Source organism: Monocercomonoides exilis (assembly GCF_001643675.1).
Source record: "Monocercomonoides exilis strain PA203 chromosome Unknown scaffold59-495361, whole genome shotgun sequence".
NCBI lineage: Eukaryota > Preaxostyla > Oxymonadida > Polymastigidae > Monocercomonoides > Monocercomonoides exilis.
In genome coordinates, this window is record NW_027150604.1 from 185,817 (window position 1) to 206,732 (window position 20,916).

The following is a 20,916-nucleotide window of genomic DNA, read 5'->3' on the forward strand; positions in this document are numbered from 1 at the left end:
GAAGAGGCGGCTGGACGAGTCTGAGCACGACGACGACGAAGACACCACACTCAGAGTGGACTCAGTCACAGCCACGACAACCGCACACGATGCAGAAGTGACTGAGCGCAGCATCTCTTCTGAGGCAGGGAACGCGAACGGGGCAGAGAACAACACGGAAGAAGAAATCAGCCACTATGTGGAGATTGGCGTGAGGGAGCATGCGAAGACTCCGCGTGTGTCGAACATGAACGGTTTCTTTGGTGCCAACCACCGCGACTCGATGGTGATGGGTGGGTCGATGGTGTCTGTGGTTGGGCAGCCGAGTGAGATGGCCTCTGTGCGCACAATGGACTCCTTCGTGTACAATCCCACCGCTGGCGCCATGAACAGCTTCGGAGAGACACCCCGCCTCGCATTCAGCGACTCACTCGCACTGACACAGATGGCAAATGCATACAGCAGCAGTCAGCTGGACCTCGCTAACGGAGGAATGGGGATGGGCAGCGGAATAGGAAATGCCGGAACGAGCAACGGAGGAGGCCTCTCGCAGATAACAACAAGTGCATCGATGCCGTTTCTGGGTGTGTCATCTACTCCAAGGAGCATAGCTGGGCTGGGAATGGGAGGAGGGATGGGCATCCAGCAGCAGTACACATCCACTCCTCGTTCACAAGTGCTGTTTGGAGACATCGGGCTGAGTGGAATGCCCATCGGCAGCACGCCACGTAGTGTGTCTGGGCTGAGTGCGATGGGCAGGCTGAACGGAATGAGCAGCCAGAGCCAGCTGGGCATGGGGCAGAGAGGGAGAGTAGGCATCAGCTCGACACAGTCCCTCTTCCAAGACATCACTCCACCAATGACAAACACAATGCAGCTATCGGCACCGATGGACCAGCGGCCGTTCAGCCAGTCTCTCACTGAGCACTGCCAAGGATACATCCAGCCGCAGATGTCGCAGCCGATGTCGATGCAGGATGCAGCTGTGACAGAGCCATTGAATTTTGGGATGGGGCAGGAGTACGACACACTCAACAACGCCAACTCGCACAAGGAGTCTGTCAACGAGAGCCTGACAGAGCATTCAAAGTCGATCAGGCAGAGGCAGCTGGAGGAAGAGCTGCAGAGAGAAAAAGACAAAGAGAACGAAGAGAGAGAAGAGGAGAAAGCAGAACTTGAAGAGAAGATTAGAAAGCTGTCGCTGCTTCCGTTATCATTCTACGCAAAGGCGATTTTGGGTATTTTAGTCATTGTTGGGTTTGATCTTGGCTTCTACATTGTGACATTCACGTGCCTGCAGTCAATCACTCGATACAACAACTCCCAGTTCCTGTCTGGCTATCGCTCTGTGCTGATGAACATCATCGTGATGCTCAGCCTCAACTTGGCTGACAACACAATCGCCCCTCTGCCGCAGAACAACTTCACCGTCCCCTTTTCGACGAATCCTGTTTGGAACGACCTGACGCATCTGTCGCACAACCACACTGAGATCCAGATGCTGGTGCAGCGTCTGTACCAGTTCGTGTCCATCCTCAACACGAAGATTCTGATGGGCTCGAAAGCCAACGACCCGGCTGTGCAGACTGGAGACACCCTCATCGACCCCCTCGACACTCCGAAGCTGCTCACGGAAGGGTCAGCGGTGGTGTCTCTGATGTACACAGAAGTCGACTGCCTGATGATGAAGCGCGAGACATGCACGCCAGGCAGACTGTACGGCATCACAGGCAACTTCACTGGACTCGATGCGCTGATGACAAAGTTCGACTTGGCTGTCATCTTTCTGATGAACACCACAAACGACCCAGCGCTGATGGACTTCCGCACAGATGAGATTCAAGTGGTCAACTCGCTCATCCAGAATGATCTGCTGGGCGGACTGGCAAAGTTCAGAACAGCCATCAAAACGCTGCAGAGTCAAAACATCGACCGGAGTGAGACGATGCTGTACACCTTCTTTGCACTGGCCATTGTGTTTATGATGATCGGGTTCCTCTGCTGTCTCATTCCAACTAAACAGGATCTGTTTTCAGTGGCAAATTGCACGATGAAGATGGCAGACCTCGACCCAGCAGCTGATGTGGCTGAGCGGACAGGGATGGGCACAGCCAGTTGGAGAGAGTCGTACACGAGTGACTGCATCCGGATGGACAACGAGCACAAAGAGATTCTGCTGTGGTTGGCGATGGCAGCAGCATCGATCGACAGCGACATCAACGTGAAGAAGCAGACAGACGAGCTGCTGGAGCTGAAGCACAACAACGCAGAGGCGATGGAAGTGCTGAGCTTGTTGAAGAGTGCGAAGGCCAGCAACAAGCACGACTCAGACTTTGCCGATGAGGCGACGATGAACAGCCGGCTGCACACGCAGCGGAAGGCTGTGGGGAAGACGCTGGGCATTCTGGTGCGATCGACGCTGTCTGGGCTGAGCGACGAGGAGCATCTGATGCACAAGCACCACATCGTGGGGGCACATCGGAAGGAGCACTACCTCTCCCACTCAAACTTCATCCGGAAGATCCAATCAGCTGTGCTGCACATCGCATCCGCTGCAAAGTCGAAGAAAGAGCCGATCCCACCGCAGTTTGCGAGGCGGCTGACAGACATCTACACAGGCTGGCTATCAGAACATGTTGTGCGACTTGACCGCGAGCTGTTTGCGCTTTTGAATGGGAAAGCACCACCGTCAGAGCTGGAGAAGGAAGTCTCATTGAAGGACTTTGTGATTCCGCACTCTTATTCGCAGTTTCTGGACTCGGACAATGCGAGTCTGCAGGACAAGAGTCTGTTTGAGAAGCTGATGAAGTTTCTCGGCTTCACGTCATCGCATGCACTTCACCACGGAATGAAACTGATGAAGCCGACATCAGAAATGGAGCACGACAAAAAGTCTTAACGTGCATTTGTTTCTGTGAAATTTCTTCTGTATTTCATGTTTATTTAGCTCAGTATTTGTTTGTATCTTTTTTTTATGTTTTTAGTTTTTATTTCTTTGTTTCCACTATTTTGTGGATTGCAAATATGTTTTTAAAATTTGTTATGAAAGTCACAATCTCTAACATCTCTCTGCTATTCTTTTGAAACCTCTTAATGTAAATTTATTTTATTCTTTTTGGAACCTCCATGTATTTTATCACATATGTTTATTTATCGTATGTATTCCTTTTTACCTTTGTTTTGCTTTGCTTGAAGATCTTATGCTTATTCCTTGTGTGGACTTTTATTATAGATAAAACGTTATTTTATCATCTCAGGCTTTATTTTTAGAATTTTTAAACACAATATGTATTTTTTCTAAAGTCAGAATTAAATCTCAAATGTTCATTTTTTTCAAGATTATTATTTCGAACTCTTCAATAGTATTTCAGATAAAATGAAATTATGATGAAAAAATAAAAAAGAATTTGTTTAATTCAACAGATAATATCTTGCTAATAACATTTTCAATTTATTTTCAATAAAATGCTTACAGCCAATAAAAAAAAATTTGATATACAAACATAAACCACATTTGCAAAGATTGAAGAATAAAACATAATATCATAGAATAAGTGCACAGCAATCCCCTTTTAAATCTTTCTTTTGCATGACGATGGCAGCTCTCCTTTGTAGTGCTGACACAGAACTTTGGTTAAGTCCTTTTCGCATGCTTCTTGTATTTCATCTGAGAAGCACAAATAAACTTGAAAAATAAAAAACGTTCAAACCTGAATGCTCTCCATTGATCACAAACCATGGAACATACTACGACAAAAAAATAAAATTGATATTTACAGCATTTTGAAAGAAATGAAAAAAATAACGATAAAAAAATACTTTATGAGGAGGATTGAGATTCTCGGTAAGTAATCCAATTTCATGCATAAGAGAATTTCCTTCTTTACCTTTGACGCATTCACTCACTCTTTTGAGTGGAACTGGAAATTTTGTTTTTGCCACACAAGCTTCAGCACTTGCGTATGGATCTTTTGCAGATTCCTGAAGGTATTCGAATAATTAAAAAAATTTATTAAAATGTATGCACACAATGCATTCAATAAGAGGAAAGTAGTCTTTTATCGAGTTATTCGTCAAATAAATAGCGCAAGCTTCAAACATGTTAACATCGCATTCTCTTTGCCCTTCAGAAAAATATATTAAAATTTTAAATCTATCAAACAAAAAATATTGCAATACCATGTTGGCAAGAAAAAACCCAATGAGTGCCATTGCTGATTCAAAAGAAATTATACTCGAATATAATATTTTAAAAATATGAAAAATCAAACAAAGTTTGATGAGCATTTCCATATGGAAGCAAAGTTAACGACATCATTTTCAGCGCATCTGTCTTGTAAACTTTTGATAATTGTTGTTTGAATACTTTCTAAGGAAAGAAAGTGCATATACAAGCAAATATACAATAAAAAATATTCTCCAAACGATACAATCAGGGCAAAGGCTAAATCAAAATTAGCATTGAAAATAAAAGCTTACTGTTCACAAACCTTTCAGATGCGAGCAAAACGTCAACTTTCTGCTCTGCATTTCCCAAAGCTATTAATGCAAAAAAACCAAACAGCATCAAATTTCTTTCTCAAATTATTACTACGGTACCTGATCTTAGAAGATCAATTAATTGGCTTTTGCGTTTCGTGAAAGCACAAGAGTATTTTTTTCCAATATGATCAAACAAATGAATGGTGTAGGAGTATTTTCTCTCGAACCGAAAAAAGCAGAACAGTTTGTAACTGGAAAACAAAATTGATTCATTTTGCAATTCTTGAATCGCGTATTTTGATGTTAATTTATGGCTTATGTTTTGTGTATTAGCCCTGTAGCTGTATATCATTCTGACCAATCAAAAGAAGGTTGGCATTTATTTCCCTATGTTATTTAAAAGTTAATTGTTCTCTTTTGTGACTTTGATACGATTTAGAAATAAAATTTGAACTTTGCGTCGAATGTGAAGATCATCCATCAATGATTTTCTGTGAAACATGTGGAGGTTTGTGTGAAATTACATTTTTGGAACAAATTATAGTTGTTTATCCTTTTTTTGAAATTTCAAGATGCATTTTGCCAAGAATGCTTCCAAGCATTTCACAAAAGAGGAGGAAGAAAAAATCATAGGACCCATGACATTAAACAAAAACTTCCATCGATTCTTCAACGACATCACGAAGGCTCAGAAGACGAAAATGATGATGCAATTGGTACAATTATGCCTGCTCATCCCGTTGAACAGGTCACGCCGTCACCATTTGCTGATGCTTCTGCGTCTCTCTCAACACCGGCACTATCTGTTGTTTCACCTTCAACGACATATACGCAATTGGGAGTTTCACAAATGAAATCCTGGAGAGAAAGGGCTGAGTGGATTCCACTTCGTTTGACTCCAACTGAGCAACGAGATTTGCTGCTTGTTGAATGTGCATTGAATGTGTCTGAGTATACCGAAAAGATTGACATTCAGTCATACCAATCCACGCCATTTAAGAGAATGATGAAGCAATTGACTGAGCTATGCTCTCTCGTTGCAGGTCTTGCCGTTGCAAAGGATTATCGACAAGGCGAGTTGCTTGTGAAGGACAAAGCCTTTAAACATTATCCAACATTTTTCCAGCATATGTTTGAAGGTGTGTATTAATGAATTCTCTGGCCTTTTTCTTCATTATTTTTTTTTTTTGAATTATTTTCAAAAATTATTCAAAATTAATAAAATTCAATGAATTTTTTGTTTCAATACTCTTTTTCTTCCACAGTTGCGCGTAGGTACAAGATCACCAACCCAGAAAAGATGCGCACGTCGTATGGGAAGCTGATGTATGCGCTGATGGACTCTCAATGGTCAGACATTCTGGCTGAGATGGGCATGGCGTGTGTGGTTCCCATCAGAACAGTTGTGCTGTTCATTGCAGAGAGAGACGGTGCCACAAAGCTGACAGCCAGAGAGCGTGAATACGAATGGAGCAAGCAGAAAGAGCTTGAAGCAGCGATGGAAGCAAAGGACGAGGCGAAATATGACTCTCGAATGGGAAGAGGAGAATTCGAAAAGAACGCACCGTCCATCAGAGGTGGAAGGAAACCTATCCATTTGTTGGATGAGTTGTTGGACGATCCGCTTTTGAATGTGGCCACAAGAGAGATCTTTTCAGAGGGCAAAGAGAGGGAAATTGTGCAGCGGGAGATCAGAGAGAAGGAAAAGGCTATCAAAATACTCTGCAGCAGATACAGCCGAACAGCAGAAGACATCAAAATGTGGGAAGAGGAGCGAGAGACAAGGAAGGCAGGGTGCTCTTCTGAGCAGCTCGAATACGAAGAGAGGGAGCTGAATGAGATGCGCAAAAGGGAGGCGATGAGGCAAAAGAACGGAGACGAAATGGAGTTGGATGAAGATCCTTCTCCACTCGACTCACAGATGAGCTCATCCTCCTCTTTATCATCATCATCTTCTTCTTCTTCTTCTGCCTCTTCTGCCTCTTCTTCACTTCGCCCAGTGTCAGAAGACGATGTGCGGCTGATCATCTACTCCTTTGCAGACAATCAGTCATTCCTCCGATACAACTCATTGCCCTGTCAGAAGATGCTTGACTATCTCCATCGCTACTTCCACCCGTCGCCCAGCGGCAGAAGCGAGGCAGAGAAAGAGGCACTGCACATCAGCGACGACAGCGACAGAGGGAAAAGGGAAGGTAGAGGCAGAGGAGAGGATGAAGAATCCTCTGACGATGAAGACGAAGAAGGGTCGAAATACAATCTGCGTGGGAGAGAGTCGTTTGTGAAGCAGAGCAACTACTCGCCGTGGATGGCGTCGTGGATGGCTGACAGGCCTCCTTCACCCGAAGAGCGCCTGGTGGCTGCACCTGCCAACACGTGGCAGGCCAAAAGCAACTTGTCCATCTCTTCAGGGATTGGAGGTGCAAGACTGACTCATTCGCATCATGTGCAATACAAGTGTGATTCCTTTGTTTTTATTATTATTAATAATCCTATTAATTTCATTTGTTATATTTCTTTAATACAAATTTATGTGTTCATCCTCTTTTCTTCCCCCTTTTCTTCCCCCTTTTCTTCAATATTATCAAAATTCGTAGGTATGTTGAGCAAACACTCATATTGTGGCGTGAGATCGTCCAGGACTTCTTCAAGCTGTGGAGTCTGGCTGAGCAGGATCTGGTGGCCAAAGGGAACTACTACCGCCTGAGAGACACAGGGCAAGGGATGAACAGGATGCAGAGCTGTCCTCGTGTGGGAAGAGCGATGAATCAGATACTGACACAGGTGATGTCCATCATCAAGGGCTCCTGGGTAGGCTCATCGGCAGTGCATTTGGGCGACACAAACGTGCCGAATGCGTTCATGTTCATTGACAAGTACACACAAGTCTCCAGAATACTCACGCCCATCGTGTCTGTCTTAGACAAGCTCCCCTTCATCTGCCACAATCCGTTCATCCACCACTACATCAAGCGCGAGTACGGGTCAATCGACCTGTGCAGAATGGAGATTCTTCAGGATTTCTTCCGCTTTGGCTTCGACGGGTCAGGCGCTGACAACTACTTCGAGGCTGGCAGCTGTATTGATGGAAGACTCACATCTGCATGGAACTGGTGCTCCAAAATAGAGAAAAAACGTTACTTCCCTGTTTTCTTGCTTTGCGGCTTCATCGGCTTTGATGGACAGTTTTAATACGTTTCACATAGCTTGTTCTCCGGTAATCTTAAGTGTATTTTTTTTAATTTTGACTAGTTTTTTGGAATTGACTTTCTATTTACCAAAAATATCATTTCACAATCTTTTTCTTTTGTTTTTATCATTATATAATTTATTTTTTGCAATAATCTGTTAGCTTAAAATCAATATCAATGCATATTAAAATTTCACAGTTGTATTCCATTGAAAATTGAGAAAAAAGATTTTTATCGAGAAGACTGAATATTCCCATATTAATTTTTTTCGGATGATTGATGATTTTCATCATTATTTGACCGAAGAAAATCCTGATAATAGAAGCAGCTCAAGATTCTGCGCTTTTCAGTCAGAGCACTTCATAGGAGATGAGAGGAAATTCCGCCAAAACTTTTCGTTTTCGCTGAGAGAATCAAAACGAATTTCTGCTTTGTCGCAAACTCGAAACAGCGAAAATGAATGTGGAGATTTGACAAATGACGAGGCTTGAATTGTAATTCACTTTAGGTTGATGTTTTATAAATTTCTTTTTTTATTACAACTCTACTGACGTTTTTAGAAAAATCAAATGTTGCAATGCATTGAATTGCTAAAAAATGATCAGCTTGCAGTAAAGGAAGAAGCAATAAAACAGCTATGCGTTTATGTTGATGTTTACGGGAATAAGGCAAAATGTTTTAATTATATTGCAAAGTATTTTTGTTCAATCAATGCATATGAACAACTTATAAATTGCCTTCTTGTTTCTGATTCCCCATTTATTCAAGAAAGATCTTCTTGGATTTTGCTAAATCTTGGTTTGAAAAGATTCTTCTTTTATTTTTTCATCGAATTATTCATATTAGCATCTTCGTCCGATCGCACAATTACAATGCCAATACTTTATTCTGGTTTTCTAAAACATGCAGCAAAACTATTGGAATCGGACAATCGTGCGCTTGTAGAAAATATTTGTTCGCTGATTGGAAATGTTTGTTATCATATAACAGAAGATCGAGATTATGCAGTCCAGTGGGGAATCACTCAGCCAATATGCAATCTGATTTCTGATCGATCAATTGAAGTTAACCTACTCGAAGAAGCTTTATTTGCAGCTTCCATGCTTGCGAAAAATAGAAACAGAGACCCCACAAAGACTATGGAAATAGGAACGCGTGACGATAAGGAGATGAGAAAGTTGGAAAAAGAGGCAGAAAGCAAAGAACGGGCATCACCTTCAAAGCAACACCAGACACCGATAAAACTAACACCTTTCCCTATAATTTCATCTAAACCAACAATAAAGACAGCCAGCGGTTCTGGTGAAGCAGCGCATTCAAAAGGATATTTGGGATATTCTTACTCGAATGAATTTGAGGAGAATATTCTTGAAGCAGACGAAATCCTCACTGAGCACACTCTTGTTTTGCTTTCTCATTCGCTTTCAGACTCCAACAACATCTCCAAACATGCTGCGTGCGCACTGGCGAGAATCACTGCAAACAACATTGCTGCAATTAACGTATGATCTTATTTCTTCTTCTTCTTGATAAACACATTTTTTTTCATATTTATATGAACTATCACCTCGTTTTAAATGAATTTTCTGCAGCGTCTTATGTCATCTCCACACATCGGACAGCTAATTGCGCAGACGATCCATCGTCCTCGAGAAGTTTCTCAGCCAATCCTGACAACGCTGACAAACATCACAACTGTCTCTTCAAAACATGCTGAGGTATTATTACTCACTTTATTCATCAACATGTCCAATTTATTTATTTATTTATTTATTTATTTATTTAATATTATTATTCAAAAACACATCATTGCCCCAATTGCATATCTTTCTGGACAATTCTTCAGGTTCTCATACAAAACGGGCTTATTCCAATGCTTGTGCTTCTCCTGAAAAGCCACGATGCCAATGTTCAATTGGGCGCGAGTGAGGTGATAACAAAAGTTGCGCTGGGCACCAAAAGGCAGGTGAGGCAGCTGTTTCAGTATGGAATCATGCAGGCGATGGTGCACAAGTGGACAGAGGTGAGCGAGAGAGTGGCAGACGAGTGGGTGAATGCTGTTGCGAATGCGATGCACTCATCGACAGAAGCTCTTGTCCAGCTTGTTGACTTGGGCGTGGTGGAGTTCCTGTGCGAAAAGCTGCTTTCGCCGAGGCCAGCCACTGTGCTTGCTGCGCTGGACGGGATCGGAATTGCACTCAGAGGAATGGAAAACTTAAAGGAGATTAGCAAATTCGAGGAAAAGTGGAAGAAAATGAATGAAGACAAAGAAGATAACAAGGCAGCAGCATCACATCCTCCGTCAACAGTGTTGTCTCAATCAAAGATTGACTCTAATCAGAGTCATTCATCTTCTGCATTTGATTCCACTCCTCCATTTTCTGCTTTTTCATTATCTTTGTCTTCCTCACAACCTTCATCATCTTTGCCTTCATTTTCTTCTTCTTCTTCTTCTTCTTCTTCTTCTTCTTCTTCTTCTTCTTCTTCTTCTTCTTCTTCTTCTTCTTCTTCTTCTTCTTCTTCTTCTTCTCAAAGCACTTCAGCTGTCCCTCAAAAATCACCCATAAAAAGGCGCCGTTTTGACATCCTTTCTTCCATCACTGCTGCAAAACAGGGCCAAAATGTTGTCATTGAGCGGATGAGCAGATGCAACGGGTTTCAATGCTTCGATTGGTTGGCAGAAAGCAAAAGCCAAAAAATAAGGACGGTTGCAAAAGACTTGGAGGAAAAATACAATTTCAAAAGTCTTACAGAATGCAATCCTGATTTTGATTTTGACGATGAGTACTTGGACGAATATGATGGCGTTCAAGCAAGTGGTCCGAAAATTAACAAATCAAATGAGATTCATCATTCAAATCCTTTATCATTTCTTGATGATCCAGATGATGAATGTGATCGATCTGATGAATTTGGTGCATCGTCGTTTGCTAGCGCTGTTTCTTGAACATCCATCTATTTTGAAATTAAAGTCTTTTCAAAAATTCATTTCAAAACCACTTCAGTGCATTTCATCTGTTTTATGTTTTTAATATTATTATTTTAAATTGGGTGTAGATCATTTAATGGAAAATTTTTATGTCCAGTTCATCGTCTTTAAATGAATTTCCACCAGAGGAACAAATTGCTGTGAGTGAGTTTTTGCGTCGTTATGAAGCTGCATTTGGGGCATCTCGTTCGAAAATGAATGTACCTCTGAAAGACCGAATTTTTGTATTACATGATTTGTATCGCTCATCAGAAAAAGTGACGGCTTTGCTTAATGTTAATCATCTTGGAGTTCTTTTTAACCTCGATGAAGAGAAAAAAGGATTTGTTACTGTGAAAAATTATGTTGCTCTTTATCAAAAAGCTGTATCCCTCCAAACTGAAATTCATTCGGGCACCGAAGAGTTTAAGTATCAATTTGAATGCTTTTGCGTTTGGACAATGTTCACCAAATTAAAAGACAGCACATTTGGAGTTTCTGGCTTCATAAATTGGATTCAAGAACTTACTAAATTAGACAAAGATGTGAGTCGCCTTCCCAAAGTTGGAGATGAAATATATCTTCATTTATCTACAATTAAATATATATTTTTGTTATTTGATATCCAAAGAACAATTGGATATGATCTTCAACAATTTTTGGAAGTGCTTCATTCTGTTGGATCGGAACAAGGATTAAGCACAGATGCCCCAGGAAAATATGATCGCTTTGTTCCTATGAGAGTTCTTGTGTTATTTTTGAGTAATTATATCAAAGGATTTGTCGACTCAATGACAGCCTATGGTGTTCCTCTTGCTGCTCCTTCACTTTGCCCATCTTCCACATCAGTTCCGTTAGCTACTTCTCCACAAGCTTCTTCCCAACTCTCAACTCCCAGCCCCCCAACTACTTTTTATCCTTCATTTCGAATTACTTCCTATCAGCAGTCTCAATCTCCTTCTCTTAGTCATTCACCTCTATCTTCATCCACTTCATCAGCAACTTCATTACAATCTTTGCCTCTTGTTTCTTCTCAATCATCTTCGCATTCATCTTCTTCTGCTCGTCAGCACTCTTCTTCTTCTATGTCTCAAGCACAACATCACGCTTTATCATTTTCGCAATCGGGATTACCTCATCCTCTGCCACCTTCTCATTCTTAATTTTCAAGTCAAATGTATCATTTATTCATATTTTAAGTTCATATTTATGAGGATAAATAGTTCATGTGTTTTATTAGATGTTTATCAAAAATTATTTCTGTGGGCTATGATCCATAATTTATAGTTTTTATTTGGTTTTTGCTTTTTTTCAATGGGCGCTTCACAATCAGCGCCAACAAACAATTCATTATCCTTACTTTTTACAAAAGATTTAACATGTTTGACTTTTTGTTTCTTGAAGCAACTAATAAAGACTATTTCAACAAAATGCAATAGATGCCGATAGCGACTTCTGGGAGCAATTTTTCGAAGAAATTAAATCAAAACGTATTTTAGAAGAAATATCATATGGAATGATAAGACTTCTTTTTCACAGTAAACCAAATAATATAAAGGAAATCGTCAGACAAATATATGCATTTCTTCTAAGTTTCTGCGGAACCATCAAATCAGAGGATGCAATTCAGGTTATAAACGTATTGTCATTGCTCACCCTCATAATATCCATTTCACATGAACCAAAACTTTCGGAATTTGCATCGGAATTATTCTGGTTGGTAAAAGAAGGAGAACCTGAGCCTTTCGGCAAACGTCTCTTGCATCTTATAATGCGCCTTGCTTTCTTGCCTGGATTCACCGTTTGTGTGACTCATGAAGAATCTGAGACAAAATATCAAGTCGAGCCATGTCAATCGTGCCTAATTTGGTTTCTTTGTTTTATTATTCTGTAAAACATAAAAATTGAAATTGTTTTTTGATGCATTTAAACTCATTACATAAATTTTAAATATTATATGATCGATTCAGGGAACAAGGCATTGGGCAACAAGACAAATGCAAATGGACAGAACAATTGGACTCAGCTCGAAGAGTCATCGTTCGATTGTTACTTGTAATAAATTCTGCAGCGCTTTATCACATCGCTGCTGATGAGAAAGCTTTGCTTCGTGAAGATCCTTGGGCAGGCTATATGCTTTCTGATGATCTTCCGTTTCGCACCGAGCTTGTTCTCTCGCTGACTAACTTGGTGTTTTCGTTTGATCCGGTGGCAGCTAAAAAGATGGCTGGAAGAGATCAGAATTTGGAGCTGCGGGCGGCGCTTGTGCAGGATTCCAGCAGCCTCCTCAGCATTTTAGTGATGCATGTCCCGGTGGATGTTATGATGGAGGAGACTCTGAGCAAGAGACGAGAAGAGGAGAAAAAGAAGCGAATAGAAAGAATGATAGAGGAAAAGAATAAGAGAATGCTAAAGTTGCAGCAGCAGAAGGAAGAGAAGTGGAAAGAAATTAAAGCAAAAACAAAAGAAAAAGAAAAAGAAAAAGAGATGGAGAAAGAGAAAGAGAAAGTCGAAAAAGAAGAGAAAGAAGGAGAAAAGAAGATAAATGAGGAAACGCAGCATGTTGCAATAACATCAACTTTGATTCAAGTGGAAGATAAAACAAAAGAAGAAAAGAGCGAATCAAATGAAGAGAAGACACAAGAGAATCCTTCAAATGCTTCAGAACCACAAAAAAGCTCAGACGAGGCAGATGGAGTAGATTCACCTGAAGTGCTTAAGGAAAAGGATGTTTCACAAAGTGAAAATGCAACAGATGAAAACTCAACCAAAGAAGAAATGAAAGATGAAGATGACTTAACAGAGAAGAGAGAAGAAAAGAAAGAGAAAGAAGATGATGTTGAAGTTGAGAAAGAGAACAAAGCAGGAGATGAAGGTGAAAAGAATGAAACAGATAAAGCAGATGAAACAAAAAAGACAAACGATGAATCAAAGGAAGAAGTCGTCAAGACTGAAAAAGAGAAGGAAATCGATGTCGATGAAGAGAACAAGGAAAACAATGAAAAGAAAGAAGCAGATGAAAAAGCATCTAACAAACAGGAAGAAGCAGAGACGAAACAATCAGAAGAGAATTTAACGGCAAAAGAAGAGGCAACCGAAGAGAAAAAGACATCTGCAGATTCTGAAGAGCCGAAGAGTGTTGCTCAAATTGTTGATGAGAAGACAAATGAAAGTGCAAATGAAGAGAAAACACAAACAGAAAATGAAAGTTCAAAAGAAAAAGAAGAGGAAAATGTGAAGAGCAACAATGAGAAGATAGAAGAAAACAAAAATGCAGCTGTTGATATTAAAAGTGAAAATAAAAATGAAGAAAAAGAGGAGGAGGAGGAAGAGGATGATGAAGAGGAAGAAGAAGAAGAGGAGGAGGAGGAGGAGGAAGACGAAGAAGAAGAGGAAGAGGAAGAAGAAGAAGAGGAAGAGGAAGAAGAAGAAGAAGAAGAAGAAGAATCTGACAAGACCTCAGCTCAAAAAGCTGCACAAAAAAGAACCATTTATGCACCAAATACCAACAGATACAAAGTCGTTAGCCAAAAAGATCTTCTTCCGAAGAGTCCACAAATGAACAGTCGATCTCCTTCTCTTCAACATTCATCGCTTTCAAAGACAACAACAGTCGACGACTTGAATCTGCAGTCACCAGCAGATGGTCATTATACATTGAACAACAAGAGTTTAACTCGCTATTCTCCACAAAATTCTGCTTCTGCTTCTGCTTCAAAATTGCCTCAGACTCCCAACACACGCAATGTGATGCCTTCTCTCTCTCATTCTGCCTCTGAGCAGATTGTCCGCCAAAAGCGCATTCTTTCTCAATCCGCAGGAAACAATGCAAGATCGCCATCGCTCATGCCCAGTCAGACAGCCAACGAGAGAAGAGCATCCACTCAAGTACGCTCTCCAAGCCAGTCTCTTCCTTCTCTGCCTGTCTACCCCAATCTCTCTTCATTCGGCCACAGCTCTCTTTCTCAGCCACCTCCTCCTCCGTATTCGTCTGCTGCTCATTCGTATCCTCCTTCTGATCCCTCTGACCCAAGCTATCTCCATCAGCACCCGCAGTTCTTCCGCGACTTCTTCGCCTTCATCAACAACGAGTACCACATCCGCTTCATCTTCACATCTTGTCTGCCACATCTTTCTACTGCTGCTATTCCTCTGCCTGCTGCCAGCTTAAACGCAGCTTCAGGCAGCAGCTCTTCAAAAGGAGAGGACAAATCATCTGCTCCTTATTCATTCACCACCACATCCATCTCGCCTTCTTCTGCTTCTCCTTCTTCTTCTTCTTCGTCGTCATCATCTTCTTCTTCTCATTCGTCTTCCATTCTCTCAACCGCTTCGTCTGTTCCTGTGCTGCTTGCCCTCATCCACCGCATCCTCGTCCACTCGAGACGCTGTCTGGAGCATCTGATTGAACACCCCCCTCTCCTCTTTGCCTTAGTCTCTGCTGCCATCGGGGTGATCTACCATTCTGCTCTGCTCTTCCCAACAAAAGCTATCATCACAAGTGCTGCTGAAGAGATTAACTGGCAAATGCAGCGGATGCGCGACAAAACATCTGCAACACAAACAAGACCGCCTTTCTCATCGTCTCCTGCCATTCACACGGCTCAGCTGCTGACATCGCAAATACAGGCAGCAAATGGCCTGCTGCTGTTCTTGTCCACAAAAAGAGATGTGTCTGTTCTGCTGAATGAACCAGATGACAGTGTGTTGGGCGAACAGCTGCGAAGGGAGACGAGAGAGAGGATGGGAATGGGAAGAGGTGGATGGCTGCGGAGCGTGCTGTGGAAAGGGGCAAAGAGCGACTGGTCGTACAACGACAGCATCATCCGCTCGATCTCTCTTCTCACTGCACGTTGTGTGCCTGTTTGTGAGTGCGGGGTGTTTACCACTCTGAACGGGGTGGTGGTGACAATGCTGTCTTTGATGAGCAACTTAGCTTTCTACGCAAAAAGTCTATCGCGCGGCAGTCTTGCTGAGATTGTGGCGCTGTTTGTGATGCTCTTCAGCAACGGCGATGCGCTGGAGGTGCGACGGAATCCGGTGACGATCCGATTCCGAATGGAGTGCATGAAAGTGGTGCTTGACACAATCAACACGCTGCTGCAGTATCAGTATGATGGCAACAACACCATCGTGTACTTCATTCTCCTCCATCAGAAGGACTTCCTCGCTCTGACTGTGCCGCTGGCACAGCCGAAGAAAATTGTGCGAAAGAAGCAAGTTCGAAACAGCACAGAATCAGACATCTTCGACCTGCCATCAGCTGCAACCATCAGAAAATCGTCGCCTGCTCTCTCTCAGTCACTCGAGTCTTATTCGTCGCCTTCATCGGCACAGTCGCACAACAGACTGCCTCCAAATGCATCGGCTTCCTTTTCTGATTCTTCTGATTCTTCAAATGTTGATTCATCTGCAACCTCTTCAGAGGTTCCAACTCCTCTTCATTCGGACACACATTCAGATGATGTCACAGCAACTCCATCAAAAGCCAAAGAAGAGCAGAACGTTCAAACAACACCATCGAAAGCAGAAACTTATCAATCCACAACTCAAATTCGTTCACAGCAATTGCCAGCTTTGTCTTCTCCACAGCGAAATCACACTCTTTCTCTGGCTGAATCCAAATCCAAAACAGAAAGAGTCAATTCTGACTCTCATCTGGACGATCTGCCACATTCAGTGTATGTTTCTCGTATTCGTATGATGGAGCAGCTGCGACTGTCGCTTCCACTGCTGCCTGCCTTCTCTCTCATCCACAATCTCCTCCCTCTGTTTCATACGCACCTTTCCTCTTCTGCGCAGCCTTTCTCTCCTTCTTCATCTTCCTCTCCACACATCACCGATATGCTCATTTTGCCTTCACCTTCTCACTCTTCTTTGTGGGGTTCCTCTGAACCTGAATTTCGCATCACAGACGATGAGAAGTGGTGTGTAGATAAACTGGACAAGATGACGTTGGTGGGCATATTGCCACATCCCCATCATGTTGTTATGAAGAAGCTCGACAGAAACATTAGAGTCGTTTTATGGGAAAGAGAGCTCATGTGGGTTTGTTATTGTTTGATTAACATTGTTTTTATTAATCATATTTCAATGAATAATTGTTGTTTATTTCCTCTTTTATTTTTAATAAACATTCATCTGCAGAGATGCATCGTGCGCGTGTCTGATAACTTGTGGGATCCGAACTCCATTGCACTTTTCCCTGCTTTACCTCATACAGCTTTTTCACGTGAATAATACATCGGTTGTTCAACTCTTTGACTATTAAGTTTTGTGTGTTTTTTATCAAATTGTTTATTGTTGTTCTTTCTTTTGATAGATATTAGATGTTTCTCACCTCAACTTTCTTTTAATGCTTTATTTTTCGAATTTGAGGAATTTTAAACACTTTATTTTTCTTTTTTTATGTAAATATTGAAATAACTTTTCAATCTTATTATCGGCCAATTCTAATAATTTTAAAATATTTTCACTATCATTTCTTTAACATTTAAAAATATGTGTATGCGTTTAATTGGTATATTTTTTGTGAAAATATTTTTTTCATAAATAAATAATGATTAATTTTTTTTATTTTTTGAAAATTGATAAATAATGCATAAACAATTATTTTGCAAGGATGTTTTTTTTCTTCTCAAAAATGTCAAACTACTCTAAATTTTGTTGAATATTTTCATTTCGTGAACAAAAATGAATGAATGTTATTTTTCTTAACTTTTTTCACAAAAAATCCATTCATGAGTGACTTCTTCAGATCTCAAAGAAAAAAGAGTTTGACAATACACCTCTTGCTTTTTCTTGTGATAATAAAAAAATTTTTAAATCTTTAACGGATAATTATTTTTCTTATTAAGGTAAATTTTTGATCTTTCAAACTTTTTTCTCACAAAGAATATCGAGATTGATTCACTGATAATGTTTTCTTAACAAATTCAGATATTAAAATTAGACCTGTGCGACACGACATGCAGTTTTTTCACACAGTCAGTCACTAAAAAATAAAAAAAAAAAAAAAAAAAAAAAAAAAAAAAAAAAAAAAAAAAAAAAAAAAAAAATGTCTTTAAATTCTTATTTTTTTTTTAATGCCAACATGTTAATGAAAACCTTTAACAAAATGAACAAATTAAAAATAACTGCCTTTTTTTCTTCAAAATTATGTCAGATCATGCGAACCATAATAACGTCAACAAATAAATGATTTTAAGCATTCATAAAAATGATTTGTTATTTATGCCAAACTACCCAAAAAATGGTTTGAATGCTCATATTCATGTGATCATTTTGAGTTAAAATAATTCATAAATTACTACAACCCGAATTCATGAAGGATTTCATTTGAATGATTAAAATCTCGCGTTTTCTGTTTGAAATGCATTTACTATGACGCTGAAGGCAGACTCCAATGACGAAATCATTTGTTAGTGTTCATTACAAAATTCAAAATTTTGCATATTTTATTTCTTTTATTTGTTTTTTTATTAGATAGTTTGATAAGAACTTTTCTTGAAAATGATTACTTTAATCGAAAAATACCATCAGAGACATCACAATCTTACCCTCCTTGTAAATCAGTCTGCTTGGCAGTATTATTTAAAGATTTGAGGATAATAGAAATTGAAAAGGAATTCTTACAAATGAGCTGCATTTTTTGAGAGAGGCAAGAAAAGAAAAGAAAGAGCTGATAAAGAGCATGAATTTGAAGTGAGAAAAAGAAAAAAGAAGGAATGAAACGAAAGAAAAGCTTGTAAAAGTGGGATGGCTGCAACTATTAGTGTTTTATTTTCGCTGTTTTCAATTTAGGAATAAAGAATTTGGTAAACTTATCAGTAGCATTGTTCAGTTATTTCGAGCATCAAGGGACAATCACAGAGAAATAAGAAAGCAATGCATTTATCTTTTGGGAAAAGCAGCGAAAATCAGAGCTGTGAAAGTTGAAGCCTTGCTGAAAGGCGGAGCAATTGATGTTATTTTGGAGGTGATACAGAAACTGATAAAGGATGACGAAATGACATTTTTTTATTGAAAATTTTCGATGAGTTTTTAAGTCGATTGAAAGAAAAGGAGAAAGATGAAATGGAAGAATAGAAAAGAAAGGCAACCAAAATGAAGATTCTTGAAAAGATGGAAGAAAAAAAATACGAATATTGCATCTCCACATTTCATAACGGAACTTTTTTTCTCAACGAAAATCTTTTCATGTTTAACCATTAGATATTTCTGACAATTTTGCGAATACATGAACAAATGCTTCTCATTTTGTTTTTTGAATGATGATTTTTCTCTTTTTTCATCATTTTAAAAAAACTTCAGGAAAATTGCAACATGATTTTTTAATGAAAAATTTAACCTTTTTTTATCTCACTTTATTTTGAAAAATGAATGTTAAAAATTAAAGTGAGAAATCTTCTGAGCCTTATTTATTATCTTCTGTTCTTCAAAAAACATCCTCAAATAATTTTCTCTTTTAGAGATTAATGAGGAAAAAAATTTGCACTTGTTCATTCATGGTTTCTTGTGATTATTCCAAAGCTTTGATAATTATTTCTATGTTTCTTCTGAAATTTTTTCCTATATCTTTGTTGAACCAAATATGTTTTTGTTTAAAAGAGCGAAATGAGAATAAAACGAAAAATCAATCAATCAACATTTCTCACAGCTACGAGAAGAAGAATTTAACAAAAATGTACCTTTTTTGATCGAAAAAATGATGTAAAAAAACGAATGATCATTGTGATGAAAAAATTTACATAAATTCCGCTTCAAAAAATTAAATAAATATACGCTGACCGATTAAGCTGAAGTGGGTGTTTTCTGCTTTTGAATGCATAAGATAGTTTTCCAACTCAATCTGTGGATCTGAAAATATTGTTTAATTATTTCTAAAAATATGATTAATAACAACACATCAGGTTGTTTTTTCATTTGCTTCAAACAAATCAAGTGCTCTTAATTTGAAGAACTCCAAATAAAAACTCTTTTGTTCTATCAGATTCAATGCTGAAAACAAGTATTATTTTTCATCAATATCTCAAAAGCAACCAGCATTTATTGTCACAATGAATTCCAAAATATCTTGAACAATATCTTCGAAAGATGTTCTTTTTGCTCATAGCTCAGAAAAAATCCTTTGCTTATTGATTCATAGCAAATGAGTTAACAAAACGCAAGAAATAACTAAACAAAACTTTGCATATATTTGTTTCATGTCACATATACAAGTGAACAAAATTATGATCTTCTTTCTTTCGCTTCTTCTTGCGATTTAACTTGTCTCTTTTTTGGAAAAAACGAACTAAATTAATTGTCTCTGAAATGTTATGGTTTCATATTATCAGAAATTAAAATCTCAATGTTATTATTGCATTTTTGTTCATTAAATTCTTTTGCTTATTTTTTTCCAACTCTTTCACATTTCTGACTTGTGACAAGTCAGTGACAGAAGTGACTTACAGTGGCTTTTTTAATTCCAAGATTCGCTGATCTTGTCACTGAACCATTTTTCATTTTTGTTATTTTCAAATTTTGACGTTCTTTTTTCGTTTTCAAACAGATATTGATTCATTTATTATTTAATAACAAATTCCAATTCGAAAGGAACCTCACTCTCATTTTTCAAAAATTTTTTCATAAAATGAATTTTCTAACAAATGAAGGTTTTGATCATGAAATAATTGGCTCGTCGGTCACCTGTGTCAGTAACTGGCAAATTTTGCCACTTGTCGCATAGGTCTAATTAAAATGAATTGAATGGTTTGATATGTTAACAGGCAAAAAAGATCTGATATCATGCTGTTTTGTTTCAGTGTTTAAATTCGAAAAGAAACACCATTAAAAATAGATTTCTCGAGAAAAAAACTTTTAAGGAGATTAATTCAAACAAACGAATAAGAAAGAGGTTCAGTATTTTGTTCCATATTTCTTCAAACCTTATTGGACAAATTAATTTGTGGAGTTTTGAATGGTGAACACTTTCAATAACTGGTGACAGCCGCATTATCTCAAATATTGTTGACAGTTGATTTTCGTCAATTCACTAAGTTATTTCCTCTATCATTGCAAACTTATATGAATTGTTTTTTTCATTCATCCAATACGATGAAATTGTCTGAAAATTGTTTTCTCTTTTCAAAGAAAAACGAAGTGTCTAATTTTTCTGAGTTTTGGAAAAAATTGAAAATGAATTTTTCTTTTGTTTTTTGAAACAAACTGTTTCATTTCTGATAATCTTTATGTTTGTATTCATGAGTGAATAATTGGGTTTATTGTCGAAAATTTTCCTTCAACAACCTTCGA

The 20,916-nt window shown here is 39.1% G+C and overlaps 6 protein-coding genes across 6 annotated transcripts; 5 read left to right on the forward strand and 1 right to left on the reverse strand.

Annotated features, from left to right (window-relative positions):
- The first annotated feature begins 311 nt into the window (after positions 1–311).
- MONOS_884 (uncharacterized protein) lies at positions 312–3,298 on the forward strand. Its single transcript, XM_067879284.1, has one exon. The coding sequence runs from the start codon at positions 329–331 to the stop codon at positions 2,876–2,878; it is 2,550 nt and encodes an 849-aa protein (XP_067719748.1). The 5' UTR covers positions 312–328; the 3' UTR covers positions 2,879–3,298.
- An 8-nt stretch (positions 3,299–3,306) lies between these two features.
- Positions 3,307–4,571, reverse strand: MONOS_883 (putative gamma-interferon-inducible lysosomal thiol reductase). Its single transcript, XM_067879273.1, has 8 exons — positions 4,470–4,571; positions 4,405–4,423; positions 4,251–4,348; positions 4,159–4,193; positions 4,009–4,103; positions 3,799–3,960; positions 3,690–3,726; positions 3,307–3,646 (listed from the first exon to the last, which is right to left on the reverse strand). The coding sequence occupies exons 1-8, from the start codon at positions 4,544–4,546 to the stop codon at positions 3,552–3,554; spliced, it is 618 nt and encodes a 205-aa protein (XP_067719749.1). The 5' UTR covers positions 4,547–4,571; the 3' UTR covers positions 3,307–3,551.
- Positions 4,572–4,576: 5 nt separating this feature from the next.
- On the forward strand, positions 4,577–7,847 carry MONOS_882 (uncharacterized protein). Its single transcript, XM_067879262.1, has 6 exons — positions 4,577–4,704; positions 4,795–4,832; positions 4,901–4,969; positions 5,034–5,600; positions 5,727–6,918; positions 7,059–7,847. The coding sequence occupies exons 1-6, from the start codon at positions 4,646–4,648 to the stop codon at positions 7,651–7,653; spliced, it is 2,520 nt and encodes an 839-aa protein (XP_067719750.1). The 5' UTR covers positions 4,577–4,645; the 3' UTR covers positions 7,654–7,847.
- A 77-nt stretch (positions 7,848–7,924) lies between these two features.
- Positions 7,925–10,599, forward strand: MONOS_881 (uncharacterized protein; the record flags this gene model as incomplete). The annotated part of the gene is made up of 5 exons (XM_067879251.1): positions 7,925–8,137; positions 8,213–8,450; positions 8,499–9,154; positions 9,245–9,370; positions 9,499–10,599. 5 exons carry the CDS (start codon positions 7,925–7,927, stop codon positions 10,597–10,599), a joined length of 2,334 nt encoding a protein of 777 aa, XP_067719751.1.
- A 131-nt stretch (positions 10,600–10,730) lies between these two features.
- MONOS_880 (uncharacterized protein) lies at positions 10,731–11,783 on the forward strand (the record flags this gene model as incomplete). Its single annotated transcript, XM_067879240.1, has 1 exon — positions 10,731–11,783. One exon carries the CDS (start codon positions 10,731–10,733, stop codon positions 11,781–11,783), a length of 1,053 nt encoding a protein of 350 aa, XP_067719752.1.
- A 151-nt stretch (positions 11,784–11,934) lies between these two features.
- Positions 11,935–17,236, forward strand: MONOS_879 (putative High-temperature-induced dauer-formation protein; the record flags this gene model as incomplete). The annotated part of the gene is made up of 4 exons (XM_067879228.1): positions 11,935–12,001; positions 12,060–12,489; positions 12,591–16,668; positions 16,768–17,236. The coding sequence occupies 4 exons, from the start codon at positions 11,935–11,937 to the stop codon at positions 16,858–16,860; spliced, it is 4,668 nt and encodes a 1,555-aa protein (XP_067719753.1). The 3' UTR covers positions 16,861–17,236.
- Between the last annotated feature and the right edge of the window lie 3,680 nt (positions 17,237–20,916).